Source organism: Felis catus, chromosome A3 (genome assembly GCF_018350175.1).
Source record: "Felis catus isolate Fca126 chromosome A3, F.catus_Fca126_mat1.0, whole genome shotgun sequence".
NCBI classification, from domain to species: domain Eukaryota; kingdom Metazoa; phylum Chordata; class Mammalia; order Carnivora; family Felidae; genus Felis; species Felis catus.
In genome coordinates this window covers 87,691,161-87,712,801 of record NC_058370.1, presented here as the reverse complement: position 1 = coordinate 87,712,801, position 21,641 = coordinate 87,691,161, and the positions used below count along the sequence as shown (strand labels likewise).

The following is a 21,641-nucleotide window of genomic DNA, read 5'->3' as shown; positions in this document are numbered from 1 at the left end:
GTGACAGAACAGTCCTGTATTTTGATCGTGGTAGTGGTCTATAGGTCTATAAATGTGGCTTCATATAAAAGTTTCATAGAACTATATATGAAGACAAAAAATGAGTGCGTGGAAAAATGGGTGAAATTCGAGGAAGGTCTGTAGTCTAGTCAATTATATTGTACCAATGTCAATTTCCTGATTTTGACAATGTTTTATAAATACGTAAGTTGCCACCTTCGAGAGAAGGTGATGGGTACACAGGACCTCTCTGCCAAACCTCTCTGTACTATTTTTACAACTTCTTGTGAGTCTAAAATGATTTCAAAATAAGACATCAACAACAACAGAACATACCATGAAGCTACAATGAGGTTTTGTCACAGAGCTGGACAAATCCATTGGTGGAAAAAGTAACAACAGCATTTCCCTAAAGTGCCTCTGCATTCCACTTGTGGTCTGTAAGATGATTTTAAATGCTACATAAACATTTGTTACTTCAAAAGTTATGCACTTATTTTAATGTTTACTAGAAAAAAATTTAAACCTATGATTTTATGTGCTTAGGATGATGCAGAAGTAGGTATTTAATTTTAAAATGTATTACGCTTGGGGTGCCTGGGTGGCTCAGTCGATTAGGCGTCCAACTTTGGCTCAGGTCATGATCTCGCGGTTTGTGAGTTTGACCCCTGTGTCAGGCTCTGTGCTGACAGCTCAGAGCCTGGAGCCTACTTCAGATTCTGTGTCTTCCTCTGTCTCTCTCTGCCCCTCTCCTGTTTGAACTATGTCTCTCTCTCTCTCTCTCTCTCTCTCTCTCTCAAGAATAGATAAACATTAAAAATTTTCTTAAATGTATTATGCTAAAATATTAAGTAAATAAATGGAACATAACAGAAATGGTGAATATTCAAGTGATTGAAATGTGGGAAACAATGGAATCAAGAGTGCACAATTAGACCCACTATATGTATTGATAGGATTTATGATAACAGGAACATTCTAAATGGAGAAAGATCAGCGTAGTCAATAAATGGAGTTACGTAGATTGGTAACCATAAATTACCTATTTGTAATAAAATTAAGTTAAATTCCTGTCTTTCATCATAAATGACAAGTTTCAAATGGATTAGAGGGAAAATCATAGGCCATAAAATGATAAAAGCACTAAAAGAAAATACAGGATGAGGGGCACCTGGGTGGCTCAATCAGTTAAGCATCTGACTTTGGCTCAGGTCATGAACTCAGAGTTCATGAGTTCAAGCCCCATATTGGGCTCTGTGCTGACAGCTCAGAGCCTGGAGCCTGCTTCGGATTCTGTGTCTCCCCCTCTCTCTGCCCCTCCCCTGCTCGTGCTCTGTCTCTCTCTGTCTCAAAAATAAATAAAAACTTTAAAAAATTAAAAAAAAAGAAAACATAGGATGATATTTTTATAATCCTAAGCTTGGGAAGAACAAGATATAAAACTGGAGCCATAAAGACAAAGGATATATGGAGACATATAGACAAAGGATATAACCAACTATATTAAAGCTAAGCCCTTTTGTATGACAAAAGTACCAAAGCCAAAGTAAAATGAAACAAACTTGAAGGAAAAACTTTAAAAATATAAAGAAATGACAAATAATGCAACTATAAATAAATGATTTTTTAAAAGGGAAATAGTCCAGGAGGAAAAATGGTCAAATAATTTATGTGGGCCATTCCCAGAAAAAGATGCCAAATGACCAGTAAACACATGAAAAATGAGTACAGCTTCACAGAAATCAGGATGATGTAAACTCACACAACAATGGAAAATCATTTCTTTCCTGTAGGATTGGAAAGACATTAATAAATGATTAATAGATCAATGGTGAGCTGTAGGGGATTCCACACTCCCATTCAATGTTGGTAGGGCCGTAAATTGTCACCACCTTTTAAGGTTGCATTTGTCAACCTTAAACGCATGTAAATTTTATCCTAACAATTTTATTCTAGTAAGTATTTATCCAGACAAAGCATGGGCTCATCTGCTCCAAGGTATATTCAAAGATGTTTGCTGCAGCAGTGTTCACGATGCTGAAAATCTGAAAGCCACCTCACGGTTCCCCACAAGGGAAACGGCTGAACAAATTACACTAATGCATATACTACAAAATACTGTGTAGCAATTTAAAAGAATGACAAAATATCGATACGAACTGACATGAAGAGAAAGAAAGTTATAGGATAACATATGTAGTAATATCTCATTTATGTAAATAAACAACTAGGCATATTCAACCACTCAACATATATTTGATGAGCACTTACTATGCACCAAATACTTTTCCAGGGTCTGGGAAATGAGCAAAATAAACAAGGTCCTTGCTTCCATAGACCTTCTATTGCAGAGAGAGGAAGATAATAAATTTAAAAAATGAACATGTAATGTAATGAGAAATGCTGGGAAGACAATAAAACAAGATAAGAGGATATTACTGATCCTCTCCAAATAACCGAAACCCAATAACCATTGTGTGTGTGTTTGCTCTTTTAGCTATGACAGCCAGAGAAGGCTACTCATCAAAGTTAAGATAGTGGATAAATCATGAATGCTGTTCACCAGTGTTCCCAACTCCTTCCAGGCACAGGGTAGGGTTGCACTAATTTTCTGCCCTTTGAAATTAGATGTGACCACATGACTTCAGCCAAAATGAAAAGATGAAGTCACCTTCAGATGAACACTTTAAAAGCTGGTTCATAATTTGCCACACCCTCTTCCCCCTACTGTGATGGTCCTGGAATCAAGAGTCAGGATGAAGCATCATCAGCCTGAATTTCTGAGTATGAAGATGAGCCTATGCCCACTCGTGATAGACTTATCATGTGAGTGAGAAACACACCTGTGTTCTGTTAAAACTCTAAGATTTGGGGTTGTCTCTGCAGCAAAACCTAGCCCATCCTTACTGACACAGCCCCCTTTCCTGAATTGTTCCTTTTCTGGGTGGAGTTTGGGGGAAGCACCAGGAAGGAAGGACAGATTTAATTCCAGCGCCTTTTTGTGGGTAGGGTGAAAATGCAGGAGTCTAAAGGGAATGACTCCTGAGTCTTGCTGCCTTTCTGGTCTCCTCAAGGAGGAGTGAGCCCTAGGGGGACAGGAAAGGGTGATTCTGTCCAACCAGCCTTTGCCTTGGGAGGGGTGGTGATCTCTGATAATGGCTAGCTAATGCCCCTGACCTCTAGGATGAACTATTACCCCTTTCTGGTACTCCTCCCAGTAGCTTCCCACAAAACCCTAGCTGATTTCATCTCCCAGCACCAGACTAGTTCCTTTGCGCGGCAAGCTGCTCGTGTGCTTATTTTTACGTGTGACAAAGTCCTTCCTTCCTTGATCCACAATGTGATTATTATAAAAATTCCTTATGGGAAATTCATCCTCAAGTTGAATAGGAAAATTGAAAATGGAAGACCAGTTAAGGAAAGAATGTTAAAGAATGAGGAGAAAATACTTGCATTACCATACAGCAAAATATATTACAAATCTATGGCAATGAAAATGGTATGATGCTGGCATGAGAGTTTGGAAGTAAATTCATGCATATATGAGGACATTTCAGTTAGTGGGAGGAAAGATAGGATTATTAAAGACCTGGCTTTTGGACAATTAGCTTGTCATTTGAAATAATTCATCTCACACTGCATGTAAAAATGAACACAATATAGAAGAAAAATTTTAATATAAAAAATAAGCTCTAAAAATTAAAGAAATACATAAACAATTTTTTAAATATTTATTTATTTTGGAGAGAGAGAGAGAGAGAGAGAGAGCAGGGGAGGGGCAGAGAGAGAGGGAGACACAGAATCCGAAGCAGGCTCCAGGCTCTGAGCTGTCAGCACAGAGCCCCACGCGGGGCTTGAACTCTCGGACAACGAGATCATGACCTGAGCTGAAGTTGGACACTTAACTGAGTCACCCAGGCGCCCCACATAGACAAATTTTTAAAAAATAAATGATAGATTTGAGCACCTAGAAATAAAAGCTTCTGCAGGATGAGAGACAGTTAAAAGACAAAGGACAGATTAGGAGAAAATATTCATACTACATGCATAGCAGAGCCTTAATGTCTAAATACACAGCCTCTATAGACCAAGGAGTAAAGTCGAGCAACCCAGTGGGAAACTGAGCAAATTATATGAATGGGTTATTCAGAGAGGAAGAAATGTAAGTGTCTAATAACTATGAAAAGGTACTCAAGCTTAGAGAGAATCAGAGAAAATGAAAAGTTAGAACAGCAAATGACAGCTAGTTTTTTCTTTTTTCCAGATGCCGTATTTTACCTATCAGACTAGAGAAAATGTGCTGGCAAAGCTGGGGGAAATAAAGGTTCTCTCAAACTCTGTTGTTGAGAATATTTTTAGAGGGCAATTTCACAATGCCTAGCTAAATTAAAAATGGCATAGTTCTGTTGTCCTAGAAATTTTGACTCCAGAGAAATATTGATATACTTGATAAAGATAGATTTACTGTTTGTGGAATAGTTTGTAAGAGAAAAATAAAAGAAAAAGTTGAATGTTTATCAATGGAACAGTATTAGTGATGCCTTTGGTTTTTATGTAGACATTAACAAGAATGAGGTACATCCCCATATACTGACTCGATGGATGTCCATTACATACTGCTATATAAAAACGGCAAGTATGTATAAACCTATTTTTATAAAGAACAATGAGTAAAACAACACTGTGTGTGTGTGTGTGTGTGTGTGTGTGTGTGTGTGTGAACTTGTGCTTGTGTAGGATCAAGTCTGCAGGATGAACACCTCTCTTCTCTTCACTGTTTAGAAGTGAAAGCTGGTCAGGGAGGAAAGATTTCTTCTATCTTACCTTGTGTACATTTTTATTGTTTGGTTTGTCACAAAGACTATGTAGCAAAGTGCAGTTTTATCTTTGGTAGAAGACCTTTCTAACAGAGAACTACAATCCCCAAAAGGAATGACCATTAGATGTGATTACAATTTAAATTTGAGTTCAGTAAAAAAAAAAAAACAACCTCACAACAAAGTTTAAAAAAAGAAAAAGAGGGCTGCTTGGGTGGCTCAGTTGATTGAACAACTGACTTCAGCTCAGGTCATGGTTTCATGGTTCATGAGTTCGAGCCCTCCATAGGGCTCTGTGCTGACAGCTTGGAGCCTGGAGCCTGCTTCAGATTCTGTCTGTCTGTCTGTCTCTCTCTCTCTGCTTCCCACTCTCACTCTGTCTGCTTCTCTCTCTCCAAAATAATAAATAAACATTAAAAAATATTAAACAAAAAATATTTAAAAAAGAAAAAGATTTGGGCATGTTTACAGCACATCTCACAAAAAAAAGGGATTACTTCCTTAGTATAAAAGTAGCATTCACAACTATAAGAAAAGTAGCATTCACAACTATAAGTAAACCAATAGAGAAATAACCAAGCACATGAATAAAAAAATTCACAGAAGAGGAAATTAAGATGAAGAATAAGTACATGAATATATATGCTTAACCTTACTAGTGATTAAAAATGTCAATAAAAATGTTTTTCACTTGACAAGATCTCACTCTAAAAGATTCAGTATATCCTGGTTGGGAGGGTGAGGTGAAATGACACATTTATACACAATTGCTGGGAGTATAAATTTTGGGCATGGAATTCAGAAATATCTGTCATAACTTTAACATATGTGTAAAATAATGCCTATTATTTTAAACATTTCATTATGAGAAATTTCAAACATACACAAAATTAGAGAAAGGAGTATAATGAGCCCTGACATACCTATCCCCCAACTTCAACAATTATAAATTCATGAATAATCCTGTTTCTTCTCTATCCTCATAATTTTAAGCAAATCTCAGACATCATATCATTTCATCCAGAAATATTTTTATATGTGTCTCTGAAAAAAAAAAAAACTTCCTTTGCAAAATAACAACAATACTGTCTCAACCAAAGACATTATCAATCATTCCTTAATATAAAAAAGTCTCACTTGGTTACACATTTTTCAGATTGTCTCATAAATGAGACTTTAAAAAACCATCTGTCCAAATTAGGATCCAAAGATGTTCACTGAGACATTGCTTGTAATAGCAAAAAAGTAGAACCAACTTAAATACCCATCAATAGGAGACTGGTTAAATTAATGATATCTGCAGAATGGAATACCATGTAGCTGTTAAAAGAATGAGGCAGTTTTAGACAGCAAGCAAGGTTTCTACAAATGTTTATTAAGTGAAAAAAAATTTGCAAAAAATTTCCCACTTTTGCAACATATTACAAAAAGAAAATAGTTATCTTTTTCAATTACTAATGAGTGTTTGGTTGGTTCCATCTTGGGAGTGTACATGCTTTATGCAGGAAAAAATGAAGACCTTTCCGTTTATACATGATATGGCAAAACAAACATGGTTGGATTTATAATTAGAAAGTTATTTTACACTTTAGAAAACAAAAGACACCAGAAACAAATTAGAAGCAAATTATGAACTTTAAAAAACTGCAACACATATTGAAAGCAATGAGCTACTATCCTTAATGCTGAGTTTCTACAAATCAGTAAAGAAAGGAATATTTGAAAATTAAAAGTGGTCAAAGGAAATGAGTTGTTAGATAACACCAGAAGAAATACCCTGGCCGGCAAATATGAGAAGATAGTCAACTTCACTAATAATCAATGAAATAAAAATTAGAATGTCAATGAGGTACTACTTATCACCTATATGACTGGCAAAGGTAGAAAAGATATCTATGCCCAGTATGGGCAGAGGAAAAAGATGGGGATATAAACTGCAAACTTTCCCCCGCAAAGAGCAACTTGACAGTATCTTTCAAGATATAAAGCCTAAACTGTGATGGCAAGATTTGGGGCTACAAGCACTTTCAGGCATTGCTGCTGGGACTGGGGAGAGGGGTGGGGGAGCAGAGGTGGGTAGATAAGGCACCGATGGTGTATCATCTATGGAGGGAATTTGGCATTATCTTCTAAATTACAAACTAACATACTCTTCCACCTTTTAGGAACTTCTCTGACATATACCTACACACGTGGAAATGACCAAGGAACAAGTTTATTGCAGAATTGTATATAATAGCAACATATAAGAAAAAAGCTAACTGTTCCACCAGTAGGACATGGGTTATCCAACATGCATTATGGCCCCACCCAGTCCATATAAATGGAATACTATACATCTGTGAAAAAAGGGACAAGACGTTCTTTACATCCCCAAATGCACTGGTAAGTGAAAATAGCAAGGTGCAGAAAAATATAGGGAGGTGTCATATATGAGTAAAAAATAAATAAATAAAAGCAAGAAAACAACAGAGCAGCCCTGACTTGCATAAGCGTGAATGTCTTTTGGAAGGACAAACCAGAAAGTAAAAAATGGCTGCCTTAGAGCCAGGTGGGAACTGGAAGAGAGAGGGCAGGGATGGGAGGGATTTTTCACGGTGTACTTAACAACACAACGTTTTGATGTCGGAATCACAGGAGCTAATTACCATTTTCAAATTAAGCAAAACACGTTTTTAAAAACTGTAGTGTGGGTAAACCTTTTGAAGCAGCAGTTCCACTGCTAGGAATCTATTTCACGGAAATACTCAAGTGCGCAAAGACCTGTGCCTTGGAAGTTTATTCCACAGTGTTTATATTAGGGAAAACCAACTGGACCCTCCCTGCAGAGATGGGGAGAATTCGGCTTTCCCCAACCAAAGGGATACTTTCGGTTCGGTCACGGCCACGGAACAGCGCGAAATGGTTGACCCGAAAAGATGACCCCTGCGGATTAAATTTTGTTTAAAGGTAAGTTGCAAAACGGCTTATGTAATACGATTCCACTTTTGCTGATGTTTACATACGAGAGTGGGAAAATCTGGAAGGGCCCACCTGAAACTGAGAATGGTGGCTATTTGGGGGAGCCTTCTACCGCTTCGGGTTCGGTTTTGTTTTGTTTTGTTTTCTGTTGAGCACGCATAACTTTCTGAAATTCAATCCTCTAGCTACCTATCTACTTTGTAAGTGTGGCCCTGCACGCCCAGCCCTGGCTTCCCAGCGGCTCCACGAGTCGACTGGTCCCCGCGAGGGTGGGTGGCTGGGCAGCGGGCCGCAGGAGCAAACCACCAAACAAACCCAGGCTTTAGTCACCCAGTGATTTCAAGCTCCAGCGGATAACTGGAGGCCTGTGAATTGAGCGGGGAGGAGGGGCGCAGATTTATCCAGCTATTTCTTTCTCGCCCCCTGGCTGGCTTTGCTGGTGGAACCACACACTAAGCAGCCGCAGACAGGCGGGAGCCTCACTACCCTCCGCTCGCCGCCCTGCTCCTGGAGCGACCTCCCGCTCCAGTCCCAGCTGGAGGCCCTGCCGACCCAGCTACCAGTAAAAGAACCGTATTTGAGGTTTTCCACGTCCAGTAAAAGAACCATATTTGAGGTTTTATATTGCGGGGGTTCCCAAAGTTGAGGACTGCACAAAATGCCAAAAATGTGGCATGGTCAAATTTATATTGTAACAGTTGTAAGGAACAACATTGTAACGTCAAAAAATGAGGATGTCCTCTCGGACGAACGTCGTCCCCGGGGGAAAGGGCGTTGCGGTCTTTTACCTAATGAGATGAGAGATGTTGACAGTTTTGTCTCCTTTCACTCATTCGACAAATATTTAGTGAGTGTATACTGTGCCAAGAACATATCTGTGGAGATCATGGATTTGGCTGGGCGCGGTGACAGCCTCTTCTGTGGTGCGGGGGCGGCATCAAGGGAACCCGGCCTCGGGCACCTGCCCCCTTCGAACTTAGCGCAGGCAACCCTTCCCCAGCCACTTCCGCGGGCCGCCCCGGGGGGTGGGGGGGTGGGGTCAGGAAGCCCTCACCCCGCAGTGTTCAGAGAGAGACAGGCTCTCGGTTGGGAAGCTGGGAGCCAGCAGCCCCTGCCGGGGCGGTCTGGCACATAGTAGGTATTCATTAATGTTTGTGGAAAGAATCAACGTGTGACGGGCAAGACCGCGGGTGAACATGGTGACAGAGAGAGATGGTTGAGAGGCCTTTGCGGGGGGGCCCCAACTAGGACCTTGCAACCGACTCCCCACTTCCTGCGCTCGCCACCCGGGCTTTCCCAGGTCCGCCCATTCCTCTGCTTTGGGGACAAGACCCGGGGCCTGGCGCCGAGACTTCTTTCCGCAGTATTCAGTGCCACCCTGGCACCTTCAGATCCTTCAACCTCCCTCCTGGATGCGGTGGGGGATGAACCAGGCGCCTAGACAACCCAGCTCGCAGGGATTCCTGGACAGGCCCGCTCAGCCTCGGTGTCCTCTATCAGTTTCTCAAACTGGGGTAGGGAACTCGGCGGGATACACTGCCGGTAACCCGCTACCGGCTTTAGGAAGCGTAAGGCCAATCTTTATTTTATATTAAGCAAACAGGAAACAGAAACAAAATTAATATGATTCGTATTCCCACCCCACCCCACCCCCAATACAAATCGGAGAGATATAGGGAGGGAGCTCAGGGCTACTCTGACCCCATACTCAGAGGAAATGGTATAGAGCCAACAGGACCCATAGATGCTCTCTCCCTACAGGTGGTGCACCGTGGGCCAATGCCCCAAACGACATCCAAACGACCTATATAAGCCCAAGGACACACGCTTCCGTGGTCCCCTTCCTCCTTGCCAGTGCATGTACTCACTCATCGCCCCAGCTTCGGGGAAAATCAGCCTCCTTGCCCAGCAGGGTCAAAGCGGGTGAAGGTGGAGGGGGGCACCTAGAAGCTCTGACCCTGCGGTGGGTGCACGGAACCGGAGTCCAAGCCACTGCCCAGAACAACAAAAGTAGCATGAGAACACAAGGAGCCACGCATAGTTCCCTGAAAATGAAAACAGTGCACAAAAAACACACCAACAAGACAACACATTTGGTTGCTGGGCTGCTTGCGAGTTGGGGGGGGGGGGGCGCAGCACGCATGTAAACAAAGGGAAAAATAAGACCAAAGCGATAGAGCCCAGTCAGACCCTTGCTGAGAATGTGGGTCCTTCTGCCAAAAACAAACAAAAGGAAAAACATAACAAACATAAAACAAAACAAACCCAGAAAAATTAAAAAAAAAAAAAGAAACCTAATACCCTCACAAATCCCAAAACCAAAAGTGAAAATAAAAAACAAAATTCCAAAGTGCAGTCCCTTGCATTAACCGTTCAAACCTTTCAACTGCTGCCTGAGGCCTGGTCCTGGTTATTGTATCTATTAAGAGACTCATATTGAGGTTATGGTCAGAGGTCCATCCAGGGTGAAAGAGCTGTGACCCCAAATCCAGTGCTCAAATTTCGATACAACAATCTGCCCCACCTTCACAGTTGCCAAAATGCCTACTGGGCAAGTGGGTAGGTGTGCCCTTGTAGAGCCACTGCGACTTGCAGGGTGAGGCCTGCAAGGTCCCAGCTGAGCTCCTGTAGGTCCAGTGGCTTCAGTAAATCCAAGCAGAAAGCCAGCAGATTCGGAATGACGCTAAACCCAGATCTGGCTGCTGGAGTGGGAGGGAGAGTCTGTTTCCCCAGGCCTCTCTCAGCTCAAGCCCTAGAAGTCTTGGCCCCTTGCCCAGCGTCTTCCAATGAGTCTGGCTGCCAGGACCCTGCCTGGTGTATACCATTGTGCAGTCTGTAAGTGTTCAGAGGCTCCCGGTTCTGGACTGCCCCAGCACTGCTCTCCGATGGGGGTGGGGAGCGGTGGACCCCGCTAAATGCTTCCCTTCCCCACACCCACATCCACAAGGAGAATTGCCAGAGAGCCAGAGGTCTGGGTCTTTGTGGGCTTTCTTACGTTCTTAGCTCCCAGGTGCATCCATAAAGCTCCCAGGTGAAAGCACTCCAGATAATGGGTGGTGGTGTGGTAGCCGGTTGTTCACTCAGCCAAGGGATCCCTAATTTTTCCTCCCCTCCTGTTCCCAGAGAAGTGTGGAAATGAGGAGGGGAGCTCTGGCCGCAGTTCTTAAAAGGAAGAGCCCTCTGGAGGCAGCCTGATCCTGCTTCACCAGGGTCAAGGTGGCCACAGGGCTGAGGACACAGGATGCGGCCCAAATGGCGTTTTGAGATGCATAGGCCTGAGGGACCGCTTCAAGAGAGCAGGTAGCAGCGCCGTGCATTGTTCATAAAAGTTCCGTGACACCAACAGGCAGCCATTACGGGCTCTATTCAGATGGATTGTTGAATTTGCATCTGGATTAATCTGGGAATCAGGTAGGCGCATCTGAGTGCGCGGGTGCCAGCAGAGACTGAGGTTGCAGGAAGTTGTGGGTGAGAGTTGGTCCACCTCTTCTAACCGCCGGTATCCCGGCTCCACCGAAAAGGCCGTTGCACGTCGGCTGCACCGGGCGGTTAGAGCCACAGCTGGGAGGAGGCCTGTTTGTTCCGGCTGCCGCCGCCTCCTCCTCCTCCTCCTCCTCCTCCTCCTCCTCGCAGTTGGTGCATCCTTCCTAAATATAAAACAAAAGGACCCCCATCCATACCCGTCACTGGCCAATGGGCTGTGCACGCAGAGGTGTGGGGTGGCCTAAGCCACTGTCTGGTCCCGTAGAAGCCTAGCTGTGTGTGCGGTGAGGTGCGCTGGCCTGCCTGTGTGCACACGCCCCTGTCATCCTTGTGGCCTTGTTTGTGTCCATGTGTGGCACGAAGTGGCCTCCATTTTGAGGCGGGGATGCAGCACGGTCGGCCTCCCTGGCTCCCTGACCCGCATTTCGGGGAGGCAGCCGGAAACTTGAGTGATTGGTGGAGTGAGGGGTTCCTCCAAGGGGATTGGGGAAGGCCACACCTCGTGGTCTGCAAGGTGGCACTAATCCTCCTTTCATCAGCTGTTCTCAACCCCCCAGGGCTGCCCACCTCCCAACGCAGGGCAGCATTTAGCCAAGGGGAAAAGGCGCGGAGTCCTTGGAGTCTGTAAGGGGCGGGGGTGAGCTGGGGGAGGCTTCTGAGGAAGGGGGCCCATTCCCAGAGTGGTTTGTGGGTCACCTCAGAGCACCCCCTTTCATTCAAAAGAATATTTATAGAGGTCCCGCTGGGTGTTTGCAGTTTTATAGACATCACCTCTGACCTTTAGCACTGACTTTCAAGGTAACAGCTATAGGTTCCTCTGTACAGATGTGGAAACTGAGGCACAGAGAGGCAAAGGAACTGGCTCAAGTTTAAAGGACTCTAAACCAACTTCACTTTATTCCAGCCCCCCACACTTTCCTTCTATTCCCCTGTGCCTTGGAACTCCCCCAACAGATGCGCTATGCTATGCTGGGGTGGGGCCCTCAGGTAGCAAGTCCCTAGTGGAAAAGAGGCAGAAAGAAGTGCAAAGACCCAAGGGAAGTGGGGTTCTTTCCCCACAACCTGACGGGATGCGATGGCAAAAACCTCCCTTCCACCTTTTTATGGTTTCCTCCAGAAGTACTTTGGGAGGATGTGTCCTGGGAAATCAAGGGTGAAATGTACTCTCTGCTAAGAGCACACTGGAGGGAAATTTCATCTGGAGGCCAATGCGCTGCAGACTTCCCTTCACCAGTACCAGGCCTTTCATCTGTCAGAGCCTCCACCCTGAGTCCCTGTGGGGCCAGGAGTGACACAGGTGACCCTGGCTGGGAGGGATTAGTGCCAAATGACGTGCCTGGTATCTCAGGCCTGTAATAACTGCCTTTTCATTAAATGAGAAAGGGCAGAGGGCCCTGTTTACCTTTTATTTCTTTTAGGCATGTAAATACACCCTCTATACTATATTACCATTATATTGTACAAATATAATGGCATTGCTGTGTATGTATACATGCATTTATAAAAGTATATCTCCTGACAATGCACACAAGCTATCTCACATACAGTGTGTGGGGGGGGGAGGGTGGTGTCCATCTCTACTCAGCTCTAGATTGCTCCTAGCATGGGTGGCTCCCATCCCACAGGGTGGAGGGTCACTTTTGACTCCTACCTCCTCTAAGTCTACACCTGGGAGTTACTAAACTGACATCTGTACACAGAACTTATTTGTTACACAAGCAGAGTTAGTAGAGTGGAAGGGATAGTAGGTGGGCACAGAACTCTCAGTTGTCCACAACTCACAAATACCCATAGATGGGGTATGAGGTGGTGAGTGTCACAGGCAGGGATTTGAGGATCTTAAACAGGGAGTGTGGGTAATTTAAGGGACTGATTTCTCCATTTCTGGAAGCCAGGCAAATTTTCTCAATAGAGCTCCAAGGTGGCTGTTGACATCTTGCATTCAGGACTCCCCATAGTCTATGAAAAGGGATCTGATTTAACCCCAGGTGTCCAGCAGGTCCACACACCTGATGGAATTGCTGCCGGGTGGGGACCACCCTCATACCCCAGCCTGTGTCCTGAACATCGATTACTGCCCCATCTCTAGGTGACCACACCTGACACCAGGAGTGTTTCAGGAAGACATGGGTCGCTGAGTCTGTGTCCAAGACGGTCATCTGCCGACTTTAGATTGGGCTGCCTCCATGCTCTACCCTGGCCCTGTCCCCCATTCCCAGATCTACCCAACCTCAGCAGCCGCAGGGAGGCTGTGGGCAACCGGGCCACAGTATCCCAGTCTGAGTGTGGGTGGCCCAGCTCAGGTCAGACAAACTCGGGATCCTGGCGCTGGAGGGTCCTGGAGCCAGTCTCAAGCTGGTTCCTCTTCCCCAGGCGGCCGCGGTGGTTGCGGAAATCAGCTCTAGCCGGTCGACTCCCAAAGCCCCGCGGCTGGCAGGCGGGCGCTCCGGAAGTTGAGGCAGTAAAAGGGCAGCGGGAGGAAGCCGAGCCAGGCAGTAGGAGAAGGAGGTCGCGGGAGCCGTTCCCCGCGTGTGGCCTCTTCTGGGCGCTCGGTCTCCGGGTGCCGGCGCTCAGAGACAGTGGGGGAAACAGATCTCAGGCTCTGGCCGCGGCCTAGGGGCAGCCTGAAGGCAAGTGCCCGGCATCCCCTTTCTCCTTCCATCTCTCTGGGCGAGGCCCGGATCCGGCGAAAGCTGATCTAGAGCTTCGCGTGAGGGTGGCTTTGGGGGTCGGCCTCGCGGCGAGGAGACCAGGCAGAGCTGGGTACTCGAGCGCAGTCCAGAAGCGCTTGCAGGAAAAGAGGGCTGGGAAGGAGAGCTCGGCGGAGCGAAAAGCCAGGAAAGAAGAGAGGAGGACGAAGGGCGAGGGAGAACGGGAGAGACGCGAAAGGCCAGGCCGGGGGAAGGCCGCACCGAGAGCCGGCTGGGCCCAGACGCCGAGAGGAAGCGCGAGCCGAAAGAGCAAAGCCCAGGCGGGCAAGCGCCGCACGCCGCCCTCCGCGTCCCGATGCCCTCTCCCGCGAGCAACCGGTGCGGTCTGCGTCGCCGGGAACGGGAAACGAGGCTGGGCAGGCGGCCGGGAAGCGTCCCGGCCGCTGAGCGGAGCGCCGGCCTTTCCCTCCCGCGGTCCCGGACGCTGGTCCTTCCTCGTCCTGACCCCGCCGAGCGCTCGTGACGCTTTTCTCCGCACCAGCCGTGAGGGACGCGGGGCGGGGACCCGGCTGTCCGCACCCCGCACTTGTATCCCGGTCCCCGCCGCCGTACCCAGCGGGGATGGGCCTAGGGTGAGCGGCCGGCCCGAGAGGCTGAGAACTGTAAGGCGGTGACACGGACATCTCTTTGGTCCCGTTCGCCGCTTTGTCCCCGGCACTCAGCTCAGTGTTCAGCACACAATAGAAGCTCAAAATAGTATTTGCTGAATGAATGACTGACTGATGACTGGCTGTCTGTGTGAACTGGGAGGTGGAGGCAGCCGAAGGGCTAGGGTGGGGGTCCCCTGGGCCAGAACCGAGAACTGTCCGCTTACCTCGCACCAGGATGCGGCGGCAGTGGTCTGCCTCTCCGAGCCCGGGCTGGCCGTCGCTGTCGGCGCCGCTCTCTCTGGAGCCCGCGGGGCTAGAGGCGGAGGTCCCCGCAATCTCCCTTGGGCTGCGGCGGCCGGCATCGGCGCCCGAGTCCTCCGCTCCGCCGCGGTCCCCGCCGCGGTCCCCGCCGCGCCCGCCGCGCGACTCCCGGCGTGCCGGGCCGCGGTCGCGCTCCGCGCCCCCATCGCCCATGCCGGCCGCCACCGCCGCCTTCTCCACCGCCCGGCCAGCCTGAGCTGGCCAAGCCCGTGGCTCCCCGCCCCTCGCGCCCCCCGCCCGGCCCCTACTCCTCGGGCCCCGCCCCTACCCGGCTGCTCCACCCATCCCTGCTGATTGGGCGCGAGTCGGGGTTCTCTGACTCCCAGCGGCTCACGAGGGAGCAGCGCCGAAGGATGGGAGGGTGGTCCCACTCTTCCACCCCCGATCTAGTCCCACTCCCAGTCCGGCAGAGGGAGGCTGGGGCGGTATTCTGGGGGTGCTGGCCTAGCCCTACGGCCACCCCTAAAGTTTATCAACTCCCTCCCCCAGTCCCTTGCCTTCTGTGCTCCCCACTCCCTCCTTCCCCGGGGACGCTCAGGCTCCGCGCTCCAGCTCTTTCGGCGGGATCAATAACCAAAGTGCTCCAGGAAGGCGACCCCGGCGAGACCCAGCAGAAAACAGGAGGTTGGCCTTGCTCGGGCGCTCGGCTGGTGGGGGGGAGGCTGGAGGCAGGGCCTCAGGTCTGGGGTTCAGTGCCCCACCCCTGCCCCCAGACTCATACCGCCACCCGCATTCGAAGCGGGACCGAAGGCGCGTCCCGGCGATCCTGGGAGAGCAAGGCCTAGAATGTGGTAAATGACCCCGAGAGAGGCCAGGGGACTGACGGAGTGACCCGCACTCGCGGGGGGTTGAGAAAACACGTGCAGAGAGGGGCCAGGAGCCCAGAGGGTCGAGTGAGGCTGAGACTGTGGTAGGCAGCAAACGCCCGGTTCCCCCACGGCCTGGAGGCCCTCACGCGGGGCCCGCACCCTCAGACTTGGGAAGCAGATGGGCGTTTCCTTGTGCCAGCCTCACCCCGTTACTGTGGAGATGCCCCCCACCCCAGCCAGCCCTGGCCCCAGGTCCCACCTTCCCTGGAAAATCGAGGCGCGGAGGTCAGCGTGGCTAGAATCCAGCTGGGCTGGGAAGCCAGGTGGTGGGGGTTCCTGTGCAGAGCGCTCGGCCCTCCGAGGCTTCCGAGTCCCCAGCGCTTTCAGAGGAGCCCGTGCCCGCCTGAGTCTAGCTTCTGCCTTGCCAGCGCCAAGAGAGGCCGGGCCCTTCGTTCCCTTACTTTGACTCAGAAAGGGGCTCGAACAGAGATTGAGAGACCCCAGTGAAGATGTGTGTTCAACTTGTTTGTGGGCGGGAGCGCCGATGACCCTTCCCCTAAAGCGCCGTGATTGCAGACTTTGCTTCTCTTTTCTGGCTCGCATTCCCGGGTGAGCGAGGGTGCTTCGGTCTGTCTGGGGGGCTGATTGAGTGTTTGTGGGGGCAGGGCCCATGATGTGCGTGTGTGTGGGGGGGAAGTGAGGTGAGGGGGTAAGTGACTGTGTCCGGGCTGAGCGTGTTGCTGGTGCAGCCTCCATGATTTGGGTGAGCCAGTGTTTGAATGTGTGTGTGTTACTGCCTTAGCGTGTGTCCAGTGTCCATGTATTTGTGTCCAGTCATGAATGTCCCCTGCAGAAGGCCAGGTGGGCTGGATGCCCCAATTACTTAATTGGGTGGCTGATAATGAAGGGGTTGAGACCTAGGAAGAGGGGAGGGTAAAGAGTGCAGGAGGACTGCTGCTACCTGCTAACAGAAAGGGGGGGAGGAAGGAAGGAAGGAAAAAAACTTGGCCACTAGGTACTTTGGGTGGGGCAGAGGAGCACAGGCTGGTGGCCAGGATCCTGGACAGGCTGTGCAGAGGGAGAGCAGTCTGGACCAGCTGCGGGTGCTGCCAGTTGGTGGCACCTGGGGGGCTGGGAGAAAGGAAATTCATAGTAACAGGAGAACCTGGGGCGTGTGACCCAACTGGACCAATCTCAGTTGGAAGGACCCTTGCAGTGCACACTGGAGGGGCCCAACTCCTCAGAGACCCCCACCCACACGGGCCAACACGCCCTCCACCACAAACCAGTGGGATGCTGGTCTCGGGATCCAGCCTCAGCTCTGCACCTGTCTTTCTCCTCTCTGGCCCTCTCTCTCAAGTTTACTTGTTTTTATTATTCAAGGAGGAAGCAGAAAGCAAAAACTTGACTGGAACCTTCCCGGCTCCCCAGCCCTCCCTCTTCCCCTGCCACTTTCATGGCTGAGTTTGTGTTCAAAGAAAAAGGGAAGGACACCTGCTGAGCCCTGCTGGGTTTTGTTTGTTCTTGCCCTTTAAATTTCAATTTCACAGCATATCTCAGTGGTCTCAGTGCCGGTAACTCCAGTCTCCCTCCGACGAACTCTTCTGAGGTCCAGGGATCAGTTTTCGGGCATCTGCACCCTCCTGGGTGATCCGGGCCAGTCTGTCTGGTGAGGCAGAATCCCACGGAGACAGGACCCAGGCACTTGGGGACTCCCCTTCCCTAGCTTCGGGGAGCCCTGCTGGGAGAACAGGAGGAGGGTTGGTTCTCCGGAGGTCCCACTCTTTCTCTTTCTCCAGCCCTTTATTTTTTTTTTCCCCCTCACTTTCCCTCTTTGTGGGGTGGGATTTGGTGTCCTGAGGGCATTCGGGCGCTCTCCTCTCCGCAGGCCTGGCAGGTGGGTCTCCCTTCCTGGTGATTGTACCCATGACCAGCGAGTAAGGAATTCAGGGGTTCTGCATGCTGAAGCAGAGAACCTGTGCGGTGTGCTTGTGTGGATGTGAGCCACGGGAGAGGGGGTTGGCGGTGTCGGATCTACTCACCCAGCCCGGGGCTCTGGCCCAACGGAGATGCCTGCCAGGACATCCTAGTGCCTCGTGGCCCACTGCCAAGCCAGTAGGCATGTTGTGCGGGGCCACTGGGCTCCCACCCACATCCTTTTCTCTCTGGAGACTTTATCCTTCGGGTCTACCTCCTGAGTGTGCTGGGTGAGGATCGCTGGGCGCGCCAGTACCTGAGTATGACCACATGGCAGCGAGATACAGGGTTGGCTTTGCTGAGTGTGTGCGCGCGCTCACATGTTGGGATGCCATTTGGCTCTGGGAGATCCTCCTGCCTCGGGGTAAGCTGGACACAGAGCTTCAGGGGTGCAGTCCGCCTGGCCAGAATTCACTAGGATCTGGGATTCCTCACCCCGCAGTGGGATCCGGGATTGGGTGGCCTATGTGTCCTATATCCTATGTTTTCAGTGCCAGTCTACACTCGCAGTCTCACAGTCATCTCAACCGGGGCAAGATCCCAGGGATCTGGAAAATCTCTGTGTCTCTCCTTTTTCATAAAGTGATTCAGGAACCTTAGCAGGGAGGCATGTGTGGGGGGGCGGGTGGGAAGGGAGTCCCAGCCGATAGGGGGCAGGGCTATGGCCTAAACTTGTTTTCCCAGTGGCTCTGTCGCTCCCAGGGCTCCAGTGTAGACAAACTCCAGGTGTTGATCTGGCCCTTTTTGGGTCCCATAGGGCCTTAGCAGCTCGTGGCCCAAGGTCCATCCCTGCTAGCAGTGTCTGTCCCGGCCTCTGCTGGTCCCAGGGAATTAGTGGGCTTCTGCTTTGCAGGATGAACAGGTCTGGTCACAAGGAACTGCTGCATCCTGGGCTGGAGTCCCATGATGCTCTGCCGCAAGGAGTTCCCTGGCCACATGGTGGTCCTGGTCCACCACTCAGCTGCAGGAGTAGGGAGACCGTCAGTCAGGAAAGAGCTCCACCAACCCACTTCTGCACAGATACTCCTTAGGACTAGGTCTCCAGAGGGTTTCCCCAAAATGGCCTGAGTTGGGGTAAGAGGCTGTCCTCTCTCAGGTGTTGCCTTGCTTAGCACCTTGCTTAACTGCTGTCTCCGATTCTTGCCACTCATTCCCCTGGTGTGGACTTGATTCAGTCTCCCTGGTGTGGAGGGAGGTTTCCCCTGGTGTAGAGATTCAGGGACTCTCCAGGCCCTCCCCATCCACCTTCACCAGGCCTTCTAGCAGCTCAGCAAGTGAGACTGACTTCCTAAGCCTGAGTCCTTGTGAGAGCTAGGTCCCCAGCACCTAGGGGTAAATAGTTCTCCTACCCCCACCCTGCTGGGCAGCAGGTCCTCTAGGATCAGAAGTGTGCCACCCATCCTGGGGAGCCAACATGTGCATATGGCTGGGTGAGAGTTGGGGCCTAGGTTCCCCCACATGCTACCTGTATCTCACAGTCAAGCCCTTTGGTCCTTCACTGACAGTGATCCTGCAACTCTGGCTGGAGCCTTCAGTCTCGCCTTCTGGTGCTCAGAACCTGAAATGCTGGAGTTCCCATTCTGTGTCTGGTTATTCTCCCTTCTTCTGTATCCCTACAGTGCTCTGGCAAGCACATCAGACCAGCCCTCCAGGCCTGGAGCCCTGGCCCCAGATCAGCCCTGCTCCTTCTGGTGCCTCTTCCCTCTGCTGAGGCTCATGGTAGAAGCCTGGATTGAGCTTGCAGCCTTTGCAGGTGCCTTCCCCAGCTGGCTTCCTTCCTGTACTCATCCTTGGCCTCTGTCTCTACCTCCCTACTCCCCTCTCTCAGCCCCGTGCTTCTCCCCGGTCCTTTCCCTAAGGCCTAGAAACTCAGGAGGTCCGGGTTCCTCTGCCTTGCCTCATCCTTTTTTTTGTCTGGGTCTCCTATCTTTCTTCTTTCTGGTTTTGGGGTCCCATATAAGGGTCCCTGGGAGATGCTGGGTGGCATTCTTCTGGCCCCCTGCTATTACTGCTGGGATGGGTTTCTCCTGCAGCTAAAGGGAGTTAGGGGTTTGGGTGAATAGGGAAGGACACTCCTTGAAGATTCGGCTGGGGAGCACAAGACCGAGCTGGCAGAAAAAAAAAAAATCCATGCATCACTTCCTCCCCTGACCCTGCCTGCACCCCTATGTGCCTGGGAGCCAGATCTCTGTACTGGCACTTCAGAGGGTACCTATTGTCCCCCTCTCTGGTAGGAAAGGATTGGCATTTTAAAAGGAGCTAGGGTGCTGTTGGAGTTTTTGTTTTGTTTTGTTTTTTACAATGAGCATTGTTATTTTTGTAAAAGACAATAGTGTGTTCGTTTCTAAGAAGAGTACTGGTGCTAAAACCCGAGCAGGGGTGCTCTAATGGTGAGACACCTGTTCCTGGGGTTGGTGGGAGAGGTGCTGGGGCAGAGTGAGGCTCCTCAGATCCCAGCGTTTAGGCCCCTCCTAGGTAGCTAACCACCTGCAGGCTCAGGCACTGCAAGTCAGTCACTGACTAATTTTGGGCAATACAAGATGCCCAAGGCCTGTCTTTGTGGGATGCCAGTGTTGCCCTCTGAGGATTCTGCAGGGAACAGAATGGTCTGGGCCCTAGGGGTGCCCACCATGAGGGCAGAGGTCAGCTCTTCGAGCAGAGCAGGGAACCCAAGTTAGCTGGGCTAGGGTGGGCTGGTACAGGGCGAGATGGGGGAGGCACCAGCTGCGGCACCACCTCTTTGCCTCTCAAGGCAACACTCCCCTGCTTTGTTTTGCCTCCTCTTCTTAGGCAAGGATCCCAGGCGGGCTTTCCAAGCTCTAGGGCTGTCAAGATCTGCCAGTGCCAAGTCTGGTACAATCTGCTGGTGCCTTTCTTGAGCCTGTGAGTCCTGAGGCCTATGGGGAGAGCTGCCCAGGGGAGGCTATAGGTCTAGTTTGTAAAGAGGGCCACACTGGGGTGACAGCTGCAAGCAGGGCAGGGCTGACAATATTTTCCGGGTACCAACCACCCAGTGGCTACCAGTAGGCACTCCTGTCTTGCCTCTGGCTTCGGACCAGTGCCAGGAAGGCTTACAGGAGGGGGCAAAGGATGTCTCAACTTGCCATGTATTAAATCACCTGGGTAACTTAGAAAAAAATCAGTAGTGCTGGGCTGCAGACCACATAGCTTCAGTTTAGGTCTAATGACTTCAAATCAGGTCCCCAGTGGGTTTCTGATAGTTAAGAGGCTTCCAGGTGAAGGAATTTTTGTATTGGACTAAGGGTAGGGGAAGAAGGCATTGCTGGATGAAAGCCAGGAGCTTTCACCCAGGTCTTGGGTGGTCAGTATGTGGTAATCCAGGGAATGAGATATGGTTATTTCAGCCAGGCTTTTGGGTGGGTGGGGAAGGAGGGAAACCAGCAGAGACCTGGAAGGTGGGAGCAGGTTGGCAGTGGGAGGATCAGAGAGGGTGAACAGGCCTGGTCAGGATACAACTGGACCCAACTCCAAGGTGTCCAACCTGATCTGAAAAGCTCCCTTCACCCATAGGACTCGGGATTCTCTTGAGGAGAGGAAGTGGCTGGCGGGGCAGGGCTGGAGGTAGAGTCAGCCGCCAGCGCAGGAATGGGTGCCCCCAGGTTCTAGGACAGGGACTTGGTGTGGAGGGTGGGGGGACTCCTAATTTGGTGATCTTCTCACCTGCTTTCCTCCAGACAGATTTCCCCCAAAGCTTTCTTGGCTTCCTGTTCCTCTTCCTGGCAGGGCCCTGTGAATCTTCTAACTTCCCGCTCTCTCCTTTGGTGATTTGCCACCGCATCCTTCTCCTTCTGCCCCCTTTCTCCTTCTCGTTCTCCAGCCATCCTCCCTTCCCTGCGCGCGGTCTTTCCCACCCAGCCCCTCAGCCTCCGTGGCTGTTTCTCTCCATCCTCTCTCCCTCTGACTCCCCTTGCTGGCTCCTACCTTCCCCATTTCCCATCAGCCCTCTCCGTG

General features: G+C 50.0%; 2 protein-coding genes across 2 annotated transcripts in view; one reads left to right on the top strand and one right to left on the bottom strand.

Annotated features, from left to right (window-relative positions):
- Positions 1-15,062, bottom strand: part of VAX2 (ventral anterior homeobox 2) — a 28,356-nt gene extending 13,294 nt beyond the window's left edge. The window contains exon 1 of the mRNA XM_011281258.4: positions 14,787-15,062. Within this exon, the coding sequence (XP_011279560.2) occupies positions 14,787-15,036 (250 nt within the window). The 5' untranslated portion in view covers positions 15,037-15,062. The remainder of the gene's footprint in view (positions 1-14,786) is intronic.
- A 156-nt stretch (positions 15,063-15,218) lies between these two features.
- The window catches only part of CD207 (CD207 molecule), a 50,156-nt gene continuing 43,733 nt past the window's right edge, over positions 15,219-21,641 (top strand). Inside the window, exon 1 of the mRNA XM_023251752.2 lies at positions 15,219-15,507. Within this exon, the coding sequence (XP_023107520.1) occupies positions 15,237-15,507 (271 nt within the window). The 5' untranslated portion in view covers positions 15,219-15,236. The remainder of the gene's footprint in view (positions 15,508-21,641) is intronic.